The 23,191-nt window shown below is 52.4% G+C and overlaps 7 protein-coding genes and 1 non-coding gene across 8 annotated transcripts; 5 read left to right on the plus strand and 3 right to left on the minus strand.

The window, feature by feature from the left end:
- Positions 1-510: 510 nt before the first annotated feature.
- On the minus strand, positions 511-1,562 carry SCO1 (Cu-binding protein; the record flags this gene model as incomplete). Its single annotated transcript, XM_062942546.1, has 3 exons — positions 1,272-1,562; positions 1,003-1,212; positions 511-942 (listed from the first exon to the last, which is right to left on the minus strand). The coding sequence occupies exons 1-3, from the start codon at positions 1,485-1,487 to the stop codon at positions 511-513; spliced, it is 858 nt and encodes a 285-aa protein (XP_062805662.1). The 5' UTR covers positions 1,488-1,562.
- A 317-nt stretch (positions 1,563-1,879) lies between these two features.
- SPP1 (COMPASS (complex proteins associated with Set1p) component) lies at positions 1,880-3,481 on the plus strand (the record flags this gene model as incomplete). Its single annotated transcript, XM_062942545.1, has 1 exon — positions 1,880-3,481. The coding sequence occupies one exon, from the start codon at positions 1,880-1,882 to the stop codon at positions 3,479-3,481; it is 1,602 nt and encodes a 533-aa protein (XP_062805663.1).
- Positions 3,482-5,171: 1,690 nt separating this feature from the next.
- QC764_112900 (uncharacterized protein) lies at positions 5,172-6,848 on the minus strand (the record flags this gene model as incomplete). Its single annotated transcript, XM_062942544.1, has 1 exon — positions 5,172-6,848. One exon carries the CDS (start codon positions 6,846-6,848, stop codon positions 5,172-5,174), a length of 1,677 nt encoding a protein of 558 aa, XP_062805664.1.
- Positions 6,849-8,441: 1,593 nt separating this feature from the next.
- QC764_112890 (uncharacterized protein) lies at positions 8,442-12,050 on the minus strand. The gene is given in 7 exon segments (XM_062942543.1): positions 8,442-8,920; positions 8,935-9,532; positions 9,589-10,039; positions 10,096-10,132; positions 10,191-10,216; positions 10,269-10,559; positions 10,847-12,050. The coding sequence occupies 5 exon segments, from the start codon at positions 10,447-10,449 to the stop codon at positions 8,986-8,988; spliced, it is 1,242 nt and encodes a 413-aa protein (XP_062805665.1). The 5' UTR covers positions 10,450-10,559; positions 10,847-12,050; the 3' UTR covers positions 8,442-8,920; positions 8,935-8,985.
- Positions 12,051-12,683: 633 nt separating this feature from the next.
- Positions 12,684-16,566, plus strand: QC764_112870 (uncharacterized protein; the record flags this gene model as incomplete). The annotated part of the gene is given in 4 exon segments (XM_062942542.1): positions 12,684-12,769; positions 12,778-13,596; positions 13,754-16,277; positions 16,340-16,566. Coding segments are annotated over 2 exon segments (1,536 nt in total). The 5' UTR covers positions 12,684-12,769; positions 12,778-13,596; positions 13,754-14,968.
- Positions 16,567-18,066: 1,500 nt separating this feature from the next.
- Positions 18,067-19,802, plus strand: QC764_0016660 (uncharacterized protein; the record flags this gene model as incomplete). Its single annotated transcript, XM_062939993.1, has 3 exons — positions 18,067-18,119; positions 18,243-18,461; positions 18,517-19,802. The coding sequence occupies 3 exons, from the start codon at positions 18,067-18,069 to the stop codon at positions 19,655-19,657; spliced, it is 1,413 nt and encodes a 470-aa protein (XP_062805667.1). The 3' UTR covers positions 19,658-19,802.
- Positions 19,803-19,940: 138 nt separating this feature from the next.
- Positions 19,941-20,031, plus strand: QC764_0016670. Its single transcript has one exon. It is a non-coding gene; the product is annotated as a tRNA-Pro (tRNA).
- A 1,568-nt stretch (positions 20,032-21,599) lies between these two features.
- On the plus strand, positions 21,600-22,122 carry QC764_0016680 (uncharacterized protein; the record flags this gene model as incomplete). Its single annotated transcript, XM_062939994.1, has 3 exons — positions 21,600-21,662; positions 21,764-21,798; positions 21,961-22,122. The coding sequence occupies exons 1-3, from the start codon at positions 21,611-21,613 to the stop codon at positions 22,120-22,122; spliced, it is 249 nt and encodes an 82-aa protein (XP_062805668.1). The 5' UTR covers positions 21,600-21,610.
- Between the last annotated feature and the right edge of the window lie 1,069 nt (positions 22,123-23,191).

The raw sequence follows: 23,191 nt of genomic DNA on the forward strand, positions 1-23,191 counted from the left end.
GTAGCCTGTTGCACAATAAAAAAAAGACGGTGTCCCGGCGACAAAAGTCGGGATTTCAGTGGAGAAAAGGACGAGAGGAATCAGGAACAGGGTCCTCCACCCACCAATCGCCGAATGGCCCGTGCTTGACCATGACGTAGCTGTCTGCAAGCGAGCAATGCTGTTTTTTGTTTCGAGCTCAGGCCATTTGGCAGAGCCCAATGATGCAATTCAGACCCGAGGGAATGGAAACTTGCTGCCAAGCGCCGACCGACAACCAGTGAGGTTAGGCTGGATTACATGATCTGGAGGATAAAAATAGTTGAGAGATCGGAGCGCTGTTGAACGTTTATCCAACCTGCACCCCAGATCATCACTTCTTTCAGAACCCCTGTCTTCATCCCGCTCACTGACATGACCACCCAACTCCCAAGGGTAATCTGCATGGAATGGCGATATTGTACATTTTATCTGTTGCAAAATACATCAATAGTACATGGCGTTATACATCCTTGATACGTGCCCATAATTCTAGGCCTTCTTCAAGGGTCTCTTCCACTCCTTCATATGATCCACGATGATCTTGGCTGCTTGGTCGGGAGAGTGCTGTCTGCCGAGCGCCTCCACAAAGTCTCCCTCGGGGTCCATAAGGTAGAAGTAGATGCTGTGGTCGACCAGGTAATCCTGGCCTGGCTTGACTTCGGTCGGCGTGCTGAAATAAACCCGGTACGCCTTGCACATGGCCTTGATCTGGTCGTATGTGCCTGTCAGACCGATAAACTTGGGATGGAACTCGGCAAGATATTCCTTCAACTCCTTGGGACCGTCACGCGCGGGGTCGCATGTCACAAATACAGGTGCCAGCACACCAGGACGCTTCTCCTCTACCAGATCGAACATTCTCGCCATCTTGTCGAGCTCTTCGGGGCAGATATCCGGACAATGGGTAAATCCAAAGTAGACCTGGAACATAGCTTCAATCAGCATAAGGTCAAAGACTCAGAGGAACACGCCAGCACTTACAAGAGAGTAGCGCCCCTTCAAGTCCTCGTCCGTAACAGTGTTGCCATTCTGGTCAATCAAGCTGAACGGCCCGCCCACCTTGGGCCTTCCAACACCCTTGGTTGACTCTGCTATCCTCTTGCGCTGCATGCGCTCCTTCTCTTTCTCAAAGTAAAACAGGAGCCCGACGCCAGTCATGAGGAAGATAATACCAGCCTTCCATGAGAATGGCTACAGCCCCGCATATTAGCTTCCGTCCAAAACACACAACGGACAGGACCGATGCATACCCCAGAACGATAGCGACTTTTTGCCTCCTCCACTGTCTTGAACTTGAATCTCCGTTGAACCAATGGCTGGTAGGTTTGTGTCTGTGGTTTCGGAAGGCAGGATGTCGTCGGTCTTCTGGCAGCCATGTTGCTAGCTGTGGACAGGGATCGTAGGCATTGTCGAATTGCCGCCCTCGGCAGGACGTTAATTGTGGCATGCATCGCTGGCTGTGACATTTTGGGTGGTTTTGCTGGAGGACCTTGGGGTGACACCGCAATTGTGCTGGGTGCGGATAAAAGCTCTTAGTCAAAGCTCCCATCCAGTCTGACACATGCCCCGCTAAGCCACTAGCACAGCCAATTGAACCCCAGCTGTCAACCAAAAATTCATCTATCGCATGCATCTCTTCCTCTGATATGCTTGTAAACATCTCACCTTCGAGATCATCCCTTTCTTTCTTCATCAATTGATTCTTCCAAATATGCTTCTCTATCTGTACATTTGACACTCTGAAAGATTACTCCATCGCATTCCATGTCTGTACAGGCACATTCAAGTGTGCCATGTATATTAAGTCACCAACAGAACAGCTGCGCCCCGGCTTGGTATCCCACAGGTGAAGTAAACGATGGCGTTCTCAACGTCTTTTTTCACCCTCGACCCAGAAGCTGCGACGGGCAATAGCAATCAGCCATTACACTCAGACAGTCAAACCGCAATAAAAATGGAAAGGTCAAACAGTCCACAGACCGTACGGGAAGAGGAGCAACCCGCAGCAGATTTGCCCACTCTTTCTGCTAAAGCCAATTTTTCGTCCTCTGAAGAAACACAAACAAAGCACCCACCCCCCAGCAGTGAATACGGCTTTGATCAGGACTCGATTGCTGGCGACTCTACGAAACCAACCACGACCAAGCCTCCAGTAAGCAGGAGGAAAAAGGGAACTGCAACCATCATCAAACCACCAAAAAGATCTCGCCCCGGCGGCAATACCAGCATGGGCCCAAAAAAGAAGGCAGGCAAAACCACCAAGAGCGTAGGATCCGGCGCCCCATCACTCAATGGAGATATCGGCAGCGACCTTGCTGGAGGAGCCAGCGAGTCTGACAGCGGGCCGTACTGCCTCTGTCGCGGACCTGATAACCACAGGTTCATGATAGCGTGTGATCGCTGTGAGGACTGGTTTCACGGCGACTGTATCGGCATGGATAAGTGGACTGGCGAGAATCTCGTACAGAAATACATCTGTCCCAACTGCAGCGATCCCGCCCGGGGCTATGTCACCCGCTACAAAAAGATGTGCAGCTACTCAAGCTGCAAGAACGCCGCCCGGGTTGGCGACCCTGAGCGCCCATCCATATTCTGCTCAGACGACCACTGCCAAATGTGGTGGAACGACCTCGTCTGCACCATTCCCAAAGCCCCAAGATCCAAATCCAGCAAACCTACCAGCATCCTAGACGACCTCACAAGAGAAGACTTCATATCCCTCCTCGACTCGCCTGTCATGGCTTCATACTACCAACAAGCACAACAACAGACCTCCTCCACCCTCTCCATCATCCCCGGCCAGGCAAACCTCTCCCTCCCCCCAGACTTCTGGACCAACCCCCCACCCAACCTCCTCACCCCAGAACAAGAAGACTTCCTCTCCACCTCCCTCGCGAAACGACAAGAGTTAGGCGAGGAGATGCTCCTCTACAAGAAAATGCTCGAGCTCATCAACATCGCCATCGAGCGCAGAGACACCGCCATCTCGTCCCCTTCCACACCCTACAACAAAGACGTCTGCGGTTACGACGTTCGCCTGGATCACATTGGGACGCCGCACCAGTTTTCCCTCTTTCTCCAGACTGACTCGGCGGCTAAAATCTTCAAGAGTGGCAAGTTGGAGGATATGGACGAGGAGGAACAGGCAAAGTGGCTCAAGGGGGAGGATGCGACGAGCGGGAATTACAAGGGGGGTATGTGCACGAGGAAGAAGTGCCCTCCGCATAGACAGTGGAGGGATATACTGGTGAAATCCGTCAAGTATGATGTCAGGGAGCTGACGAGGAAAGCGAAGGAGAGGTTGGATGGGGAGCAGAGGGCGAGGAATGCGGCGGCGGGGAGGTGGTTTAGGAAGGGGATGTTTGAGGGGGATAAGGTGGAGGTTATTGGGGGGGCTATTGGGGAGGTGGTTGGTGGGCAGGTGGATGGGGCGGGGGAGGATGTGAAGATGGAGGGATAGAGCGGCTTGGGTTGGGATGTTGGGATTGAAAAATGGATAAGGGAATGGCATGGTTCGAAACATTTTTAGTTTGGTTGGTAGCGGGTTTGATAGCAGCTTTAATATTCAGCTTTGTTCTTGCGATCTTGGTGGACCTGTGAACTGTGATTTTCCATATCTCCAGTCTGAGGTTTTGGATATGTTTGAATCAACAAGTAGTATTGGGCTACCAAAGCAGCCATCTTGAGGCTGTAACGCCGAGCGATAAGTATCTAGACAATGTTCTTTAGACCTATCTACCATGTTTCAACTTGGAGTATATCGATAATGATTCTACACATATTCAGAAACACACTTGGCGATTTCCTTTCTCAGTACTTTTTCATGCCCTTGGCTTTCCGGCCACTTCCCTTGCACTCTTGCCACACCATCTGCTTCGTCCTGCCCCGTCCTGCCCCTTTTCCCGCCTCAAGAAGTTATTCATTGAACAACCCCTCCTCCGAACCATCGCAGTACGTAAGGGAATAATATTCTTCGTGGCAAAGTAAAACTTGCAGCCAGATCGCGGGGCAAAGTTCATCCCTTAATTCAGAGCGCAAACCGAACCCTCTGAAGAATTGCTCCCTGCCCAAACCCCAACCCCTGCTATTTTTCCCTCCTAAGTTCCAAAGCAACCCTGCCTCTGCCAAGTTTTAAAACTCCAAAAACCCTTTGAAGAAACGATTGTTTCCCTCTCCCTTGTATACCCAAAACTCAAAATCGTCTGGAGAAAATTGTTTGATCAAACACCTTTCCCAACTTTCCCCTTCCCAACTCCCATTGACGATATCCCGACCCCCTACTGATCCCCAAACACATAACCCTTTCCCTTCATAACCCTAGAGGCCCCCTGATACTGTCTCCTCCCTAAAGTCTCGCAGCAGCTGAACGGAGCATTCAGCTTCCCCACAAACAAAACCATAACCCGCATCGGTCTAATTCCGATCGGTTCCGCCCCTCCGATCGATGATCCTCTTGCAAGTGCCGGTATCCACACCCCTCCCCCATCATCCCCTCACTCAGCATTCCATCCCTTGAATCACCACCACCCCTCCTCACCCATAACCACAATCCTTCCCTCCAATGCCGTGAGGTATGGACATACATACCGACGCGCCTCTCCTCCCACGTGTGTTACACAAGAATAGAAAAGTGAGAGAGAACGGACAATACCATCCCACGTGACAACGAACAATCCTTACGGGTTTTGACACGCACCACAAACAAAAACAGTTTTCCCGTTTAGGTAAAATGTACACAACATTCTGTAAAAGAAAAACAACTCCACTCATGCAGGAAAAGGTGGCAAGTAATAATGAATGACACACACTGAGAGAATTGACCCAATGAGGTAAGAAACCAAATCGCCACACTTCAAACAATCCATTTTAAACACCAAGAAGGGGGAGGGGTGGGAAATATCTATACGAAATGAACGAAAGTCTGAAATAGAGCAAAACTTTTGTTACATATAAGAAAACCCTGAAATGAGTGTAATTTTCTTGAAAAAGAAAAAAAACCACAGGAGAATGTGTTGTGTGTGTAAAAAGTGTACATATATATGTGTGTCTGTGTGTGTCGTATTCATCATAAACTTTTTGTTTGTGTCATAAACCAGCCATTAGCAACCCACCCAATCCCATATGCCATCTGGGCCCTTCGAGGAGTGAGATCAAGTAGACCCCCTCTTCCCACTCAAGAACCTCCCCCAGCTCATCACCTCCCCGCTCTTCTGCCTCCTCATCCACGGCTTCCCTAGCTTCTCGTGATGATGCAGAGACTCAACAATACTCCCTACTGTCCCGGCCCTCCTCCTCCCCGTAGGAGCCGCCGCTTGAGGTGATGATGTTGATTCGGGCTCTGGAGTACAGGTCAAAGGCGCACTCTCACTCGCACTCCTCCCCTTCCTGCTGTGTGGGACAAACCCCCTCATCAACCTCTTGGCAAAACTCCTCTTCTTCCTTCTCCCGGAGTCGGCACCTGCTGGGTCAATGTCCGAGTCTGAATCCGAGTCGTCCTCGTCAGAGTCGGAGTCGATTTCGAAGACAGAAATATTTGGTGGTGGAGGCGGAGCTTGTCCTAACAGATCGGTGGGTTTGGGAAGGGGGGGTAAAGGACGGGTGTGCAAGTCTGAGAAGAATTTCTGATTCGAGGCCGAGGTGCTGGGTGGGTGTAGCAGACTTGGGGTGGGAGGAATGTCGTCCGTTGGAGATCGAGAATGTGACTTTACCAAGTCCGCCAAGGTGGGTGATGAGCGAGTGGAAAACTTGGACAGTGAGAGTTTGCGAAGGTTAGCAATAGAAGGACGTTTGCTGATAGACTGCCTCCAGTTAGGAGGATCAGGAAGAGACTTGTCCAGAGGAGATATCGGTGGTGATGCTTCAAAGGTGGATGGCGGTGCTGGCATTTGATAGAGCAATGGGATCGAGGCTGTTGAGCTGGCTGCTGTGGAAGTGTACTGTGCCAGAGTCGGGGTCGTTGCGTTCGACGAGCCAGGCCGGCTGATCGGTGGCGAAATCTGAACATTGGATGAATGCATTCTGGTGTCGATGCTGGGCCGCCGGCTATCTGGTAGAGACGAACAAGGCGATGCCGTACCCGAACCAGGCTGTCGTGGAAGAGACGAAACGCGCAACGGAGAAACCGGAGGTCGTCGTTGAGGTGCTGCAAGAGGGAAAATTGAATAAGACGGTCTCGATGACACAGATTTTGCGGTAGGAGGCCGTGGTTGTTCCACGCAGAGTTCAACAATGGGCCAAGGAAAAGCCTCGTTCTGGCTGTCGGAGCTAGATGCTCGGCCGCGCGTAGTTGGTCGATCTTCTTGAATCTTCACGGAGCACTGGGCATATCCTTGCCGCCTCGATCTGTCAGTGGGACTGATAGAACGGCAGTGCTCCGATCTATCCCGGCCGCGCCGTCCGAAATACCATAAGGGATCCCACAACCCGGGTCGAGTTCCTGGAATCCCATCCTGGTAGTCGTCGTCCGCCGAGACGACCGAGTCGTGATCTTCTATCATCCCTGGAACAGATCCATCAGATCCAAGGGAATCCCGACCTTCCAGAGGAGCATCGTGGGGGCAGATGTTGACAGAATCTGTGCGGGGCCGAGAGTAGTTCGCTGTCATCTGGGGCTTTGGAGCAGTGTGTAAAAGAGCGGCAAGCTCGGTGGTGTCCGCATGATAGTCCATCTTAGGCCGTCGTGCCACACGTGTGGAAAGTGATCTGAGGGTGTGCCGAGCAGAATTTGTAAGGGAGCGTGATGCTTTTAGAAACGGCTTGCGAAGGAGGCAAAACTTCGAGTTGGGGATAGCCTTGTAATCGAAGGAGTGGAGAAGGGGGCCAGCCATATATGGCAGGAATGAGCCAGAGATTCGGACTCAGCCTTGGTGAGCGCAGCCTCTGGGACGCCACACTCCCTGGAAAGAGCCCTAACATAAACAAAAGTGAGGGAGGAAAAGGGGGTGTGGTGACAAGGAATGAAGGGGTGAGGTCAACACAGCAATGCGGAGGTAAGGTATGATATATGGGATATGGACCCTTACTGCTTGGGCCCGAGCGGAATGCAACAGGCTCGCCTCCGCTTAGACGGCTGCCATCAGATGACGTATCGGGCTCCGGAGAGAGAGACAGGAGGAAAAGGGAAAGCAAGCAACGGCCCGCCAGCAAACACCACAAAACTTTGTGATGAAAGTTGCCGGGCCGAGGCTGATACACCGAGAAGATGGTCTCTTCTCGTCCGATTTGTTCGTCAGGATGAAGCCCTCACAAACGAATGGCTGGAGATATCACCTGTCCGGGTGATGTTTGTGTATGTGGACATGTCTTGTCCCAGCTCGACTCCATCAAACCACCAACGGAGAACTGTCTCGACGTATCCAGCAATTCTTGCCCCCGCTTCTACAGAGTCAGCATAAGAGACTGTAAAAACTTGGAAAGGCAGAGTGCCAGTGCCAGTGTCACGACTGGCCGAAGGACCGAGACATGGTGGCCAACCCGCGCATTGCCTCATTACGAAGCGGGTCGGATATGTGATCAGTCATTGCGCAAGCAGAGCCTAGCCCAGCTGCCGTTGCCGTTGACATGCCGCAAAAGGTAAATGCGCCTCGACTGCGAGACAGCTGTCGCCAATCGAAGCAGCATCGATAGGCCGCAGGCAAGTTTGGGACTGCCGTGGCCGTGGGCGGATGTCATCTTCGCGGAGGGATGGGGCCATAGTCTGTTTGCTGTTTGAGCGCGAACAACTCCTCTGTCAGAAATCATGGAAATGGTAACTGCGGGGGACGGAAGACAGTGAGAAAACGGAGACGGTCAGAAGCAAAGAAGAGCTGACAACTGTTGCTTCCATTTACATGTTCCATTTTGTTGAGGGAGGCTGTCGTCGCCCGTTTGGAAAGGGAGCAACTTGAAGTTGGAAGAAACAATCATCCCCAGTTTAGACCCCACCTTTTCGCTCTCAACATCCAATCATTCCTTTTTTGCAGCTGCAACTTATATGTAAGCCTTGTGGGGTTTGTTTTCTTGGCCTGGGGTCGACTGCCGGGTAGCGGGTCCTATGCGCATCCACATCAACGTTGCCTTGTCTAGGCGTCCAACCTCATTCATGGGAGACGATCCATCACCGCATTCGACTGTCTGTGATAGTGGTGCGTTTGGAATCAAACAGAAAAAAAGTTTTTCCCCCCTCCCGTAACCATGCTCTTCCGACACGCTTGCGTCTCATGAAAACCTTCGATTTCGTTTCAAGAAAAGCAAACCAGAGACATGCAGCTCTAGTCTCTAGCCAATGACGACAACGCATTGTTGTGGACAAAATAATAGAAGCCGCTAGTTGAGAAACGGGTGCTGAAATATACTTATCATTGCCTTAAAGATAGGTATTGGGACTTGACTCATTGTAAATAAACCCCCAGGATAATTCGCGAGGTTTTCCAATGCGATTAGTCGGCATATTCGGCTTCTATGAAGTCTTGATTCTGTACCACAACCTTTATCATTCTGTCCACAATGTGACCGACCACAAGGGCTGCAGCAAGCAAAAAGCAAAAATTGTCAAAAAACCTACCCGATCTCCAGTCGTGACATTGGAAAAGGGTGCATGTTGCATGCGTAAATCCCCAGATATGGCAACATAAATGCAGGACTGACACCTTGATGCAGGGGGAAAGGCCCCAAGATCGCAAAGGGGAAAAAAAAAAAAAAAGGAAAATGACCCAAGAGGAAGGAAAATGTGGCCAGCATGATGTGGCCAGCCCCGTCTGTGGCAAGTGTGTTTGAAAATCCCATCCCAAAATCCAAAAAATGCCATGCCAGAACCCTGAGCTGATCTGTGATACAATCCAGATCTTCCAACGCCAACATCCCATTTGCCCAAACCTAACCGTCATCAAACGCCATGGCTGCCCGCCCATGAAGCCTCCCAGTGAAAACACCCAAATTTCACCCTCATTTCAGAGGATATTGTGTTATGTGTAATCGGTGCGCCCCTCATTTGCTCGGTGCTGTCTTTTGAATGATCAGGAAATCCTCGTCGTCCTGCTCGGCAAGCGGTTCAGCGCTTGTGTTTGTCCATCGGATAATGCCGTGATAGTCGTCCTCCTCATCTCGTTCCACCACTGCCGCATTCTGTCTCTGCCAGTCCGCGAGTCCCCTGTATCTTGTGTTTCCTTCCCGGTCCCCCGGGGCGGTAGGTGGAGAAGCAGATCCCCTGCTGTAGCTGGGCGTGTGCGGCCGTCGTGGAAGCCACAATGTTTTCGCACGGAGAGCAGGCGATGTTATTTGCTGGCCCACGCTGGCACGGACCTGAACCTCAATGTCCGGATAGAGATAGGGCCGATTGATCCCCATCGACTCGAACACATCCGGGAACCACACACGCGCGAGCGGCCACAGCGCTGGTATTGTTGCTGTAACAATTGCCAGGTTCACCTCGATGGTATTGGTCGTGTAGCCAATCGTGTAATGGCCATCGGCCGGTCTAAGATACCAGACGCGAATGACAGAGTAGAGACGTACGATGCTGATGCATGTGACACTGCAAACTGACATTAACATCATTTCAAATGTCTTGGAGAGCGGTTTCTATCTTACGCGGCTCCCAAAGCAAAGACGGTGAGGAGTGCCGCACGTATCCTCCATCCAAGCCTCAGGTCCTTGAAGGCAACGAACGGAACCAGGAGCGTCAAGATATCGGTGACGATGTTTGTTGAGGCTAGCGCTACTGCAAATAGGCCCGAGTTGAAGCACTTTCCTGACCCAGCCGGCTTCGTCCACACATATTCCACAGGGGTGCAGTTGAAGATCGTCGCTGGGAGGAAGGCGCACACCTGTAGGATGTTGAACAGGATCAGAGCTCGACATGAGATGTGCACGAAGCGTTTGGTCCCGCCCAGCCTGAGGAGAAACAGCAACGCGGATATCTTGACCAAAGCAAGCAGAGGGCTGTAAAAAACGCGGTTGAGATAAGCGAAGAACAGACCCTGATTGGCAGGATGAGGGGGAATGTCGATGTCGTGAACGCCCCAATAGCCGGCTCGCATGTCTGGGTTCATCTATCAGGTGCCTGCCCGGACATTTCAAAAGACATGGCGGACTTACAGAGGGCTGCAAAAACACCCTGCGGAATTGCGAAGCCCTGCGTGAAATGCTTAGCATAGAGCTTCAACATAGACGCGGTAAATGTTATCGCTCACGGTGGCAACAAATATCAAATAGTCGTCTGCAAACCAATTAGTCGTGGACTGGCCATTTCAAGATGAGTGAACACTCACCAAGTCCCAAACCCTGACAGAGACGCCGACTCCATACTCGTAAAACACAGGCCGTGATCGAAAGAAGCGGGAAGAATCCTAGGAGGAAGAGACCAAGAGTTTGTAGTCCGCTATAGGGGTAGGGGCCCACTGGGCTGACGGAATAACTCGTTGCTATTGTTGACTCGTTGGACTGTGACATATCTATCGAGTCGGTTATTCAGTCTTTACCAAGACGAGGGTTGGCGAAAGTGCCAGAGGGCAAATCGAAAGCAGCACATCAATAGAAGTCGCGTGTGAGATATCTGGTTGCTTGTGTTGTTAGAAAAATGCGGTGACTTGAAGAAGTACGAGCAGGCAGAACCCATTGAAGGCCAGATGCCGGTCTCCCATGCCGTTTGCATTGCTCAAGGGGACGGTGAGAATGGCTTGCTTGATCACCCCAACCCAAGGGGTGCCAATGCTATGGTGCTGGGTATAAGTGGTAGACAACGCCACACTGGCGCAGTCACACCACACCGGCGAAAACACTCTATGAAACAGGACAAATTGATGAAGTCAGGTAGATGTCCGGCTCCAAGGAGAGACCTGCACTGTACCTGGTTCCTTGAGTTAACCAACCTTGGCACTCGTATTCCCATCATGTTACCCTCTCCAACATGAGTATCGAACTTTTGGTCAGGTATCCAAGGAGATTGTTTGTGTTAGGAATAAGACCTTCGAGTTCGCCGACCATATCCCAATGGCTGCATGATATACCCGTGGTCCAATCCTTCCCGGTAAAGCGTGTGATCCTTCGACGACGGACAGACCCCTTTGCGGCAGTGAGAACCCTGGAATTTGAACCTGCTTGGGCGAAAGCATTTCTCCGATCCTTGTGATGGTCTCGCCCTCTGCGGCTAGTGCCGAGAAAGTGAAGTTGTCTTAGACACCTCTTCAGCAACAACTTTGGGCAGCACTTTCATCCGTTTGGGCTTGCATTGAATGGCGCGGCAATATGAACCCTTCTTGCCAGATACCTAAGGTATACTTGCTCGAGAGGTAAAATCGGATCAGGGCTGTCGACGATAGAAGAAAAAGTGATAACTAAGTGATAAAACCCCGAACACGATAGATTTTTTTAAATGTTGAAAAGAGAAGGCCTTTCAGTCAGACTTGTATCTCACAAGGCAACATTTTTCTGAGCCCGCGGTCCATTACATCGTGCTTTCCGGAGCCGGAGTGCATGAGCTGTGGCGTTAGGGTCAGTTCGACTGTGGCTGTTCATGGGAACTTGACAATCCGGAGAACACGGTGGAGAGGTTTCGAGACACTCTCGTCACGGGGAGGTATCATGTCGCGCATCGACTCTACCATAATGAGTGAAAGTAAACTTGCAAGTGCGATACCTGTAGCCGATGTTAGAAATGATTCGCAAACATAGAGTGATTTGCTTGGAAAGATGATAACCTAGACTTGCCCTTTTCAATAACATGGTACAAGTATTTTTGGTGTCTAATCAAGGAGACATGTGTAGCTTGTTGCGAATAGCTTCAGTGTTGACCAAATCGAGATATTTGTCATCAACGGTCAGGCTCCATCATCGAAAGTTTAGGCATTCGATTTCATCTGAAACCGTGACATGCCGGGGGTTTTCAACATGTCGCTGACGATCATCGCCCGAAAGCCGGTGTTTCGGACACCACACTACAAAGTAGTTGCTCTAAATCTCAGTCCCGGTGAGATCCAACGGCCGCGGAGGGGTTTATTGCACTACCGTGTACAGCGTTTACTAAAAAGACCGTTGCAGTTGGGGGGAATTGTACACGAGAGCAACTCATCGCGTGAGCTTATTTTTCTCAAAAGTCGTCGACAGAGCCGAATTGGCGGCCCCACCATCACCCCTTTCATCTGCCATCTCCCGGGGCCGAGCCGTCCTTCCGGGCCTCCACACAGCGGGATGCCCCGGTGGCCAGCTCTCGGCAATAAAAGGGGAAATCGGCGGTCAGCGTATTCTTGTTGGATTGAGCAAACTTTCCATGATGGAAACAAACGAGATGGGGCGCTTCATAAGCATAGAAGGGGCATCGAAATCTTGGTCTTTGATGAAGTCCAGACCAGAGGACCCTATGATGCACAGAAATAGCTTCGAGAACAACCAGATGAAGCAGATCGATGGATCGCGACACAAGCAATGCCTGATTTTGAGATGCGCGGTCCAAGGCCAGGCCAGGGTTGGGATGGAAGATGGTGTGGGCACACCTGCTGCTCAGTACCGCCCTATTGGGATCGTTGGGGTTCTGATTCTGGCCTCTGATTGGACAGGAGATCTCTGATGTTTCATCACCCACACTTTATGTACTGCCAGCTCAGAGCCCCTCTTCCTTTTCTGTGAGCTTGTGCCTTTTCCAAGCTTCCATCTCAAGCCTCAGTGGCCCAGCCTCCCAACTTTCTGATCCAAGTTGGGCGCTCACCAGCCCCTTCCACTTTGTTCATTTTTTGCATTGTGCTTATTGTCTCGTTGTTTGTCTGGCGCTCTGCTCGTCTGTTCGTCTGTTCGTCTGCTCGTCCGCGCAAACCGAGCAAATCAGGGCACGGGGACAGGCAGCAAGCTTGATGGCCGGAACTTCAGATGACGGAGCTCTGTCCGTTAGTATATCTCTGCCAGGCATTAATGTTCCAAGCTCGATGTTGCACAGCCGCATGCTGCACCTCGAAGCTATTCTTCAGCTTCTTCTTCGTACTACTGGCCTGTCTGTAATTAGCAACTGGTATTTTGAAATCAAAAGTCCATCCGCCCGACCGACCCGTTGACTGTCTCTATGCTTGTTGGGTCCGAAGCTGCATTGCATGGAGGCACAAGGCAGGCTGACAGCTTCGGTCTGATGAGATGGATGGATGTATAAGGCCGAGGAAGCCCAATTCATCTGGTCTTCCTCTCCTTTCAGGCCCCTTTATCCACCAACCCACCACGGCCCTGTCTTTCAAGCTTCTTTTGCTGGAGATCTCGTGGATATCCATCTCCGTTGAAACCAAACAAGCGAGAGCTGCTATGAGTCCGTGCACCCGCTAAGGCTCAGCTCTGGGCGAAACAGCGATCTCCCAATCACCGTAGCGGAGGGTGGCCCTGGCGTTGTTCCCGTCTGCTTCTACCCCCGAAATCGCGGACCTCGGGGCCGTCTTTTTTTTTGATTCCCATCTTCACCACTTCGTTCCAACTCGACAGTGGATTGAACGCCCGTTGTCAGCCATTGGCTCTCGTCCTCGCTATGTGCTTCTGACCAGTTACACTCCTTGCATATTCCCTCGTTTGAACAGCGGGACCAGACCCCTTAACAGTCGTTAATCAGGCGGCAGTGACACACAATTGGTGAGTGAGGTCGAAAGTGAGGTACCGCGAGGCGATCTCTCTCGGGTCGAGTGTGGGTTGGGTGTTTGGGTTTTGCGGGAGGGTCGCGATACGACACCATTGTCGTCACCGGTCGAGCTGTGCTGTGCTAATAACTAATTTGTCTAATCGTTGGCAGCCTCATCTTCCGCGCGCACATACACGCACACATTCCGAACGTTTTTTTGTCGCTGGACCCGACAACTAATTGGCGCCAGATGCTCTGGGACAACGCGCCTAATCTTTATTCTCTGTTTTGGCGCTGCTGACTGCGCGCCGCTTGGATTTTGAGGGGGCGCGCATATCCGTCCAACCACCAAACTCGTTCGGCAATTTTTGGCCTTCCAGCCACGCATTTTCCAAGGTCTCCAAGTCTCCCGACCTCCAGCTTTTTCGCACCTCCACGCAGCCGCAGCTGTGTCCTTGCTGCTCTGCTCTGTTGGATCCCCCGGATGGTCTAGGACCTCACGATCTTGCTTCCATTCTTACATTCCCTCCACACCATTGTTAATTTTGCGCTTTGCGGTCTCTCAGAGCCAAGATTCCCGGCTTTCCGGAATTCCTACGGTGAGTGAAGGCCAGCTGGAAGCTCCGCAACAGTTCACACACCAACCCCACCATCATTGCATGAATCCTTGATCAGGAACAGCCTCTGATCTGGCAACCCGACAGCAGCTTCCAGCCCCGTCCCCAGACCCTTGCCACCGCCGTCACCACGCTGAGTGGTGACAGTCCCGCTTTCGCCTTGTCGACCACACCAGCCCCCGCTGGTGCTTTGGGAGACCTTGCTGCTGGCAGTCAAGAAGGTTCCCTTCGCGACCCTAGCGATTTCCACCACCCAACCTCCCCGTCTTTTTTCCAGCGCCAGCAACAGCAGCAGCAAACCTTCCAACCTCGCCCCGGCACTGTCACGCCCCAGCAACGCGAAGACAGATCCCCCACACCGTCTTCACACAGGACTCTCCGTCGCACTCCGCGCTTCTCGGCTACTCCCAGTCCACGACCTTCCGAGACCCAGCGCCGACCGCACTTTGAGGCAGCCGCTGGTGGAGCTGTCCCACCGCCGATATTCTCTCTTCCCGGTGCTCGCAACAGCTTTGGTCAACCCGAACAGGTATTCAGTTCCCTTCGACGACAGCTCTCCCAGGATCTCAGTGACGACGACGAAGAGACCTCCACTGTCTTGCCGTATCTCTACGGTCACCAGCGCCTTTCTTCCTCTACCAAGGACAAGCCGCCTCACCCCCTCCTTAGCCTCTCCAAGCAGACCCAAAGCGCCATCCTTTGGACCCTTGAGGAAGCACTTCGCCAGCCCAATTCGTTTTCGCCTGACTTTGTCGAAGAAAACGCTTCGATGGCCGATCTTCTTGCTGGCGGTGGCCCTACCACCACCAATGGCAATGGTGGTGCGACCACGCGACCAACAGCGCCTCCAACCCAAGCTGGATCCCCTCAGCAAGTAATTCGTGGCCCTAGGATGATCATGCGAGAGCGTGCCGAGCGCGAAGCGAGACAGAGAGCCGAACGGGAGCAGATGGAGCGCGCTCGTGCTGAAGAAGAGGCTCGTTTGCTTGAAGAGTCTCGGCGACGTGCTGCTGAGCGCAGAGCTCCCGTTGCTGGCGCTGCTCCAGAGATCAGCCACACCCCCAGTGACCCAGCTTCTCAGCGACGACAACAGCGTGCCCAGGAAGCCAGTGGCCACACCCGGATGCCATCATCATCCTTGGCCCAGCAGCAACCCTCTGCTATCCCACCTCCACTGAGACCTAGAAATGCTCAGACCCCGCAGAACTTTAGCTCTACGCCCCAGCCGGGTGCCGGAGCAGCCCCATCGCAACCTGGCGTGGACTCGACATCACAAGCCATGGGCTCCACTCGGGTTAAGAATTCGTTTCCTCATGCTTTTGAGCGCTGGGAGGCCCTGTCTGCGCACTGGGAAGGTATGACCAGCTTTTGGTTGCGCAGGCTTCAGGAAAATACAGATGAGGCTGAGCGAAACCCAATATCGTCTCAGCTCTCTCGTCAAGTTGCAGACTTGTCGGCTGCAGGCGCCAATCTCTTCCATGCCGTTGTCGAACTGCAGAGACTGCGTGCCAGTTCTGAGAGGAAGTTTCAACGTTGGTTTTACGAAACTCGTTCTGCTGAAGAGCGTCATCAGGAAGTCAATGCTACCCTGCACGCTCAACTTGAGCAGGAGCAACAGCGACGAATTGAGGCTGCTGACAATGCGGCGAAATACGAAGCTGAGAACGCCAAGCTTCAGAAATTGGTTACCGAAATGCGACGCGAATTGCTCATCTCCAAGGAAGAAGCCCGCCGGGCGTGGGAGGAGCTTGGTCGCCGCGAACAGGAAGAGCGTGAGCGTGTCGCTGCTTTGCAGCAAGGCGCTCCAACCACTGTTGGGGGTGTGCCCGTTGTCGTGATGACTCAAAGTGTCCCGAGCCGTGAGCCAAGCCGTCACCAGCGTTCGCAAAGCCAGCAAACCGCCGACACTTCGGAATACATCGCTGCCCAAGGGCCTCAATACCCCGACTATGCTCAATCCACGACTTCTCAACCTCGCGCTTCTTCACCGGACAACCACCCAGGATATTTCGTTCCGACCAATGAACCTCCTCGCCAAGCTCAGTATGCTGCCGAGTCTGAAGCTGGTTACGACGAAGGTACGTGTTCCTGTACCTGACACTGCCCAACTGATGTGAGCAAGATGCTAACCGAGAAGCAGATGATTATGATGAAACCCCGACTTCTCAAGCTGAACAGACAAATTACCCACCGTCCAGTTCCCAGTGGGCAGGCACGTACACTGGACAACCCGACTATTCAGGACAAAGTTTTGCGGCTCCCGGTTGGGAACAAATGCCTCGACACCACCATCCAACTCGGCTCAGTGACGTTCTAGAGGAAGACGAGCGCAGTCGGACATCGGCGAGCCAAGTCAGTCGAGCCTGACAATGACAGTAAATGATTCTAATAAGAAACCCTGCACAAATTATGTTCGGCATAAACGACCATGACCCAACGTTTCATGAGACAGGACACATATTTCTGGCTTGGCTCGCATAGAACAGATTTCTCTTTCTGCGGTACTGTTTTGGGTGTTCAACGCATCGACTGACGCTCTTGGTTTCTTCGGCATCAAGACGTGGGGGCTACTATCTTCACAAACTCGCATTAATCACAATTGTCCATCTCATCCCCATACGACTCTCGAAGCTTTCTCATAGATCTCGTATCTTGCGGCAAAGCTTTGAAGGTGGTACAATACTCACGACATATGTGTGCATACGACTTTGCGGTGTTTCCGGCATTCTGGCTTTTTTTTCAAACTTCATTGGCGCGGCGTTTTGTTATCATGCGACCAAGACAGGCGTGGTGTTTTTCTCAGGGGAAAGCATTCCATTTTGATGCTTGTCCGGCGGTGCCTTGTTTGCTACCGTGGACAAGCGGGTTCGGAGTACAAACGGGTTGTTCATTTCTCAAAACGGGGAGGGGGGGGGGCTGACTTCCATGATGGGGAAAAGACAAGTTTTCCCATGACGGATTAGATGACAATGTCCATATATCGATGCGACGATGCATGTTTCCCGATATCCCTCGACAAAGGTTTCTGTGGTGCGGCGACTTGCCCTCTGCTCGGTGCTGTGGGCGGGAAGGATGGTGGATAATTTTTGGTAATGAGATGGACGAGATGTCACAAGAGCGTGAAGAGTTATTTTTTTCAATTCACGGAAAGGTGGCAGAAAGTCAAAATGGGGGGCAGCGCCGGGTTTCGTCGGGGGGGGGCAAGACGAGACGCTTTATGGAGCGGACATGGAAACTATGGAGAGGGGCGGTATTTTTGTAGTTTTTATTTTTGGACAGGTGAAGGTTCGAAGGGGGAATGGCTGACGAGGTGGCGTTGGCTGGGCTATGGTTTTCACGTTCCAGTGTCGTTTGATGGCTCACAGAGGTCAACATTGGTCACAAATTAGTAGCCCCGGAGGGTGTTGACCTTGTGTACGAGTTACTTTCGGTATTGGGACGTTTTTCTCGGTGGTCCGCTGCCGACACCGGCAAGTCCGGGAGGGGGGTTTGTCCATGGTCTGTTTGGTGTTCCTAGTTCAATTCAAAACCTGTCATCTGAACATCTGTGGAATCGTGCATTGCTTCATGTGTGCCTTTGTGACGTGAAATAGTGGGGATTGAGATGGTAAGACACCACCAAGATTTAGTGACATAAGCGGTGGGGGCGGCCCCTGTAGCTGCGTAGCATTCAGGTACTTGAACAGCTCTCGTTTGGCGGCTCGCGCCGACACCTTTGACGTTGTCATTGAACCAGCTGCTTGAGAACTCAATTTCTACCACGCGACACGCATACTGTCACAAGGGGTGCGGTCGTATAAGAGTACGGGCGGCTAGGCATAAGATCTCCCAAGACCCCGCGTGGAAAAGCCGTTGATCAGAGTAAAGATGGGGGCGTCGTCACTGAGGCTACTCATACGGCCTGGTGTGTTGAGTTGCCGGTATATATACGCTCTTTTTTTCCCCCTTCATTTCCAACTCCCTGGGGTTTCTGTTCGGATTTGAAAACGGGAACTCAATTCCTTCAAGATGAAAGCAACTGACATTCTCCTCCTCCTCAGCAGCACCCTCTCAAGAACCAGCACCGCCGCTCTCATCAACAACAGAAAAACTAGCCCCTCACTATTCCGCCCACCACCACAACCACCATGGCTCGTCACCACCAGAGGCTTCAGAGATGACACCTTCTCCAAGCCTTCATCCTCAATAGGCAAAAGATGGACCAGACCTGACTCTGCCACCCCATCAGAATGGGAGGCCCCTTCCTTTGCCTTTGCCTTTGAGTAAGCCCTTTCTTCCCACCCCCGACCTGGTCTCTTATACTGATGATAATCCCAGCATCGACGGCGTCCTCCTCCACGAAAAAGCCCCTCTCGCCGGCGCGGCCCAGACCCTCGCGCTGCTGGACTACTACCACATCCCATTCATCCTCCTCACCAACGGCGGCGGCAAGTTCGAGGCCGACCGCGTGGCGGAGCTGAACGAGAAGCTGGGCAGCCACATGACAACTGAGAATTTCTGCCAGTCTCACACCCCGTTTCAGGAGCTGTTGCCAGTGTACCGGGACAAGACCATCTTGGTGACGGGGAGTGACTACGAGAAGTGCAGGGAGATCATGAAGAGGTATGGGTTCAGGAGTGTGGTCACGCCGGTGGACATCTTCAGGGCGGCGCCCGAGGTGTTTCCTTTTGATACCGTCCGGGGGAAGGTGGGGAGGGATTTGCCGAAGCCAATCTGGAGGCCGAGGAAGGAAGCCGGGGAGCATCATCAAGGGACGAAGGGGATGGTGAGGGATACTGAGCAGGAGGAAAGAGAGGGGAAGTTGGAGGATCATTTAAAGGTTGAGGCAATGTTTGTGTTGAATGACCCGAGGGATTGGGCGTTGGATGTGCAGGTGTTTATGGACTTGTTGCAGTCGAAGCAGGGGTATGTGGGCACGTATTCGGAGGAGAACAATAAGGGACGGTGGCAGGGGGATGGCCAGCCGAAGCTGTTTTTTAGCAACTCGGATCTGATCTGGGCGGCCAAGTATCACCTTCCGCGGTTTGGGCAGGGGGCGTTTCAGCATGCGTTGGTGGGGATTTGGAAGGAGGTTACGGAAGGGAAGAAGGAGCTGGTACGGACGTGCTTTGGGAAGCCGCATAGGGAGACGTATGAGTATGCGGAGGAGATGCTGGTGAGGCATCGGGGGGGGTGGTTGAGGGCGAAGGGGTACAAGGAGGGGGAGATTGAGGGGGGTTTGAAGAGGATTTACATGGTGGGGGATAATCCTGAGAGTGATATTGCTGGGGCGAACGACTATGATGGGAAGGGGAAGTATGGGACGGAGTGGGTGAGCTTGTTGGTGGAGACGGGGGTGTTTGATGCGACGAGGATGAACTTTAAGGATGGGGATGTGAGGAAGGCGGATGTGGTGAAGCCAAACGTTGCGGAGGCGGTGAAGTGGGCGTTGAGGAATGAGGGGTGGGTTGATGAGTAGATGTGTGTTGATGGGATAAATACCTTGAATGAGATGATGAATGAGATCATTGTGTCGAGCGTGATCTTGAAGAAGTGTATTTTCCTGAATGGGGGTCAAGCATGAGTGGGTAACAAACGTATGGCAAATTTTGTCCTGTTTAAACTTCATGGAAATATACAGACTGGGTGTGAGGGCTTATCTTCTGTCAGCAGATCTCTGTTCATCCAGTCGAGGAGTGAAAGCATTCTAATTCCAAATATATTAAATTCTATGTCGACTATCTCGTAACAACCAATTACAAGGGCCGCTGGTCTAGTGGTATGATTCTCGCTTAGGGTTCACCCTATAGCATTGCTTGCGAGAGGTCCCGGGTTCAATCCCCGGGTGGCCCCATATTTTTCTCTCTCGCGACTCACCTGCAACACTACTCAAAGTAGTGAGGCTATCTTTTTTGCCGATAACTGAAAGGCTATCTTTTTATCTATGTATGTATGGCCCTGTGGTTATGTAGAAAGGCAAACAGCCAACAGCTAGCTCGGTCTACGTGGGGAGTATGGTCACGACACCCTCTAAAGGAAGCAGCAGTAAACTGTTTACACTCTCAACCTTGATGGAGGTGTGTGACCTCTGCTTGACGTTGGCGAGAATATATTGCCATCCACTTCGCAGTGCTTCATGTGCTTCCCTCAGGCGCCAAAATAGTACTATCACTCTACGTGGGGCTGTGAGCAAAGATAAGCCCTCATAGTAGGCAGGCCTTTGAATTCTTAGCTAGCATATGCCTGTGTGTCCCAGGAGATACAGCCTCTCAGTGCCATAGCCGAGGAAACGACCACTCGGGTTTCCAACGTGGTGACACACACACACACACATCAAGACAAAAGCCGAGACCTACATTTTCGGGTTCGTCGTTCTAGGTCTGTATCGGCCTTCATGCTGTGCTATGCAGCCACGCTTGCAAAAAAAAGTCAGTCTGGCGGTATGTGTCTCTTGAGCTGAATGTGTGTGTGTGGTGGTGGTACCGGTTTAATATGTGTGTATATAGCCGGGACCAATGATGTGTAATCTATTGGATGCTATTTTGGTTAGGAATGGACGTCCCGTTCTGCAGCCAGCATAAGAAACGGAATGGAGAAAAAGAGAGAGACATTGCGGAGGAGGGGGGCCAGAGGGCTGGAACTTGGGGAATGAGTTCTTGGGCAAGTCGAGGCTCGGGAACGGATGGCGAGGAATCGTGGCGATATCGGTGGTTGAGGTGGTGGTGGTGGCCAGACTATCCCAACCCACAGGTCAAAACCCGGCGTCTTGGGAGGTTCGGTTGTTCGGTTGGAGTCGTGCAGAGGATAATCTTCCTATCCCCCCTCTGCCGTGCTTGCGTCGTGCCTGCATCCATCCATGATGAAGAGTTTCGAGACGAGGCCCGAGTGTTCCTTGCTCCGAGTACGACAACTATCTCGACGATGCCAAGAACCAATACGTTATCTGATGGTTGCAAAACATGGTGCCTGGAATCTGGGTTGAAAGATAAACATTGCCTGGTTCAAGACCCCTTCAGCTTTGGGACAAGGCTCGGACCGAAAGTGCTAAACGGGATGCTCAGCTGGTGTTTTCTGCCCATGAGATTTTGTGTATGAGTCGTGACAGCGGCAACCAGAGCCAAATGCGACACCGAGCAGCGGGGAGAATGGGACGAAGAAGAGTATCATTCTTCTGCAGGCTCTGCAGCCAATCCTACCGATGGCCCCCCAACCCCCCCCCCTGCGGCTGCGCCATGTACGGAAAGCTCCAAGGTTTTCTATTCGCCAAAAATGATCGTTCGGCGTGGTATGGATATGGCATTAGCTGCAGCTTCCCCGATCTTAGGTGTCTCTGGAGGATTCAAGGTCTTGTGCTCGGCATGGGTTGGACCATGGAACGTGGGGAAACCGTGCCGGCGAAGTAGAATGGAAATGCGGTCATGAATTGCGCCCTATGTTGTTGAACACTCGCTGGCCTGGTAGTGAGTGTCTCGATCCACGGCCAAGTAAGTGTAAACCGATAAGGATGTGTTTCCGCTGCTAAGAAGAACGATATTCATGACAACTGACTAGACAGAGGCGCTAAAAAGAACATTGCTTGAGATAGGCTTGAGAGCAGTATCATGCACCGAAGCCACACCTGTACGTAAACTCCGAAAGGTGCAAATCGTGGGTGAGATGGTGAAGATGAAAAGGTGGGGGTTGAATGTGAGAGCAGAGTGGGCTTAGTCAGATGGAAACGGGCGCTGCTAACCACAAAAACTCTAAGCGATTGCGGGCTTCAAACCCATTTGACGAATTCAGGTCCGGATCGAAGACTTGGCCAATGGAAACGGAGGTGCACCTGGCAGTCAAGTCGGTCTTGGGACGGATGTTGCAACCCCGGCCGGCTGTTGTTCCCGCCCCGCAAAGAAGTTGAGAAGGAGCGAGATGGCCGGTGGGTGGCTCGTGATGGCGAGTTTGTAGGCATATCCGTACTTTTTCCAGGCTTGCAAGCTTCTACAATATCGCCATCTTTGTCTTTGATTTGTACACTAGTCATACCCCCGCGAATCCCGATCGAGAATGTTGGAAATAATGCATTTCCTAGACCCAAATTCGCCGTTTCAGACCATCATGCCACGGGCCAAGGCGGGAGATAAGAAGCATCATGGGTCGCCGATATTAAACACAGGGCAAAGAGATGTCGCCATTGGCCGAGGTCTCTTGGATGCATCGCCGCCCATCAGGAAAACGAGTGGCAAGTTCCCCGTCGAGCCTACCGTGCCGTTTTGCACCCCGTTTTCCCTTACTGATTCTTTTCTAGCCCATCATCCCACATGGGCCTCAAGTGGTCCCCAATCCCGATGCCAGAGCATTTGATATTGGAGGCATGAAAAAAGACCGTCAGTGCGACATCGCTTGTGAGTTGATTCGGCCTTCCGCTTCGGACACCTCAGGCCTGGCACACCCAGCCCAGCCCTGCGGCAGCTATCACCAATGCTTTTTGCTTCTTCTCTCCTTCTTTCGAAGCCGACCATCGCTTCCATGCATCAGGGCGCGCATTAGTGTTATCTCATCGCGACGGGATGGATCAAGGAATAGCTTCACGCAAGCAGTCTCCAGGTCTCTAGGCAATGCTGGGGCCCCCGCCTCGATCCCTGTCACATCGCCGGGAGCTCAACCCATCAAACCAGCCATCAGGCCAATTTAGGCAGGTCAGCAGTCGCTGGGGGTCGCTGTGGTCGACGGCTTGTGTGCTTCCTGTGCTTCCAGAAGCAGCCCCTCCTTCATTTTCACCCGCTAGTGAGTTGACCTGACCCTCCCATGGTCCTGCTCCTCCAGGCCCGCCGAGACGTCGCCCAGCCGAACCAGTGTTTGCCCTTGGCCCAGTGCACTCCATGTCGCCGACGCTGGCTGCTGCAGAGAATCCACCGTTTTCTTCCCCACCACCTTCTCCCCTTCCGACACCACCACTTCTCCATTCCTGCGCTGTCGCCCGCTGCCCCGTTCGTCGCTGGCTCTGTCTCGCCTGTGTGAACCCCGGGCCCCGCTT

Source organism: Podospora pseudoanserina, chromosome 1 (assembly GCF_035222485.1).
Source record: "Podospora pseudoanserina strain CBS 124.78 chromosome 1, whole genome shotgun sequence".
NCBI classification, from domain to species: domain Eukaryota; kingdom Fungi; phylum Ascomycota; class Sordariomycetes; order Sordariales; family Podosporaceae; genus Podospora; species Podospora pseudoanserina.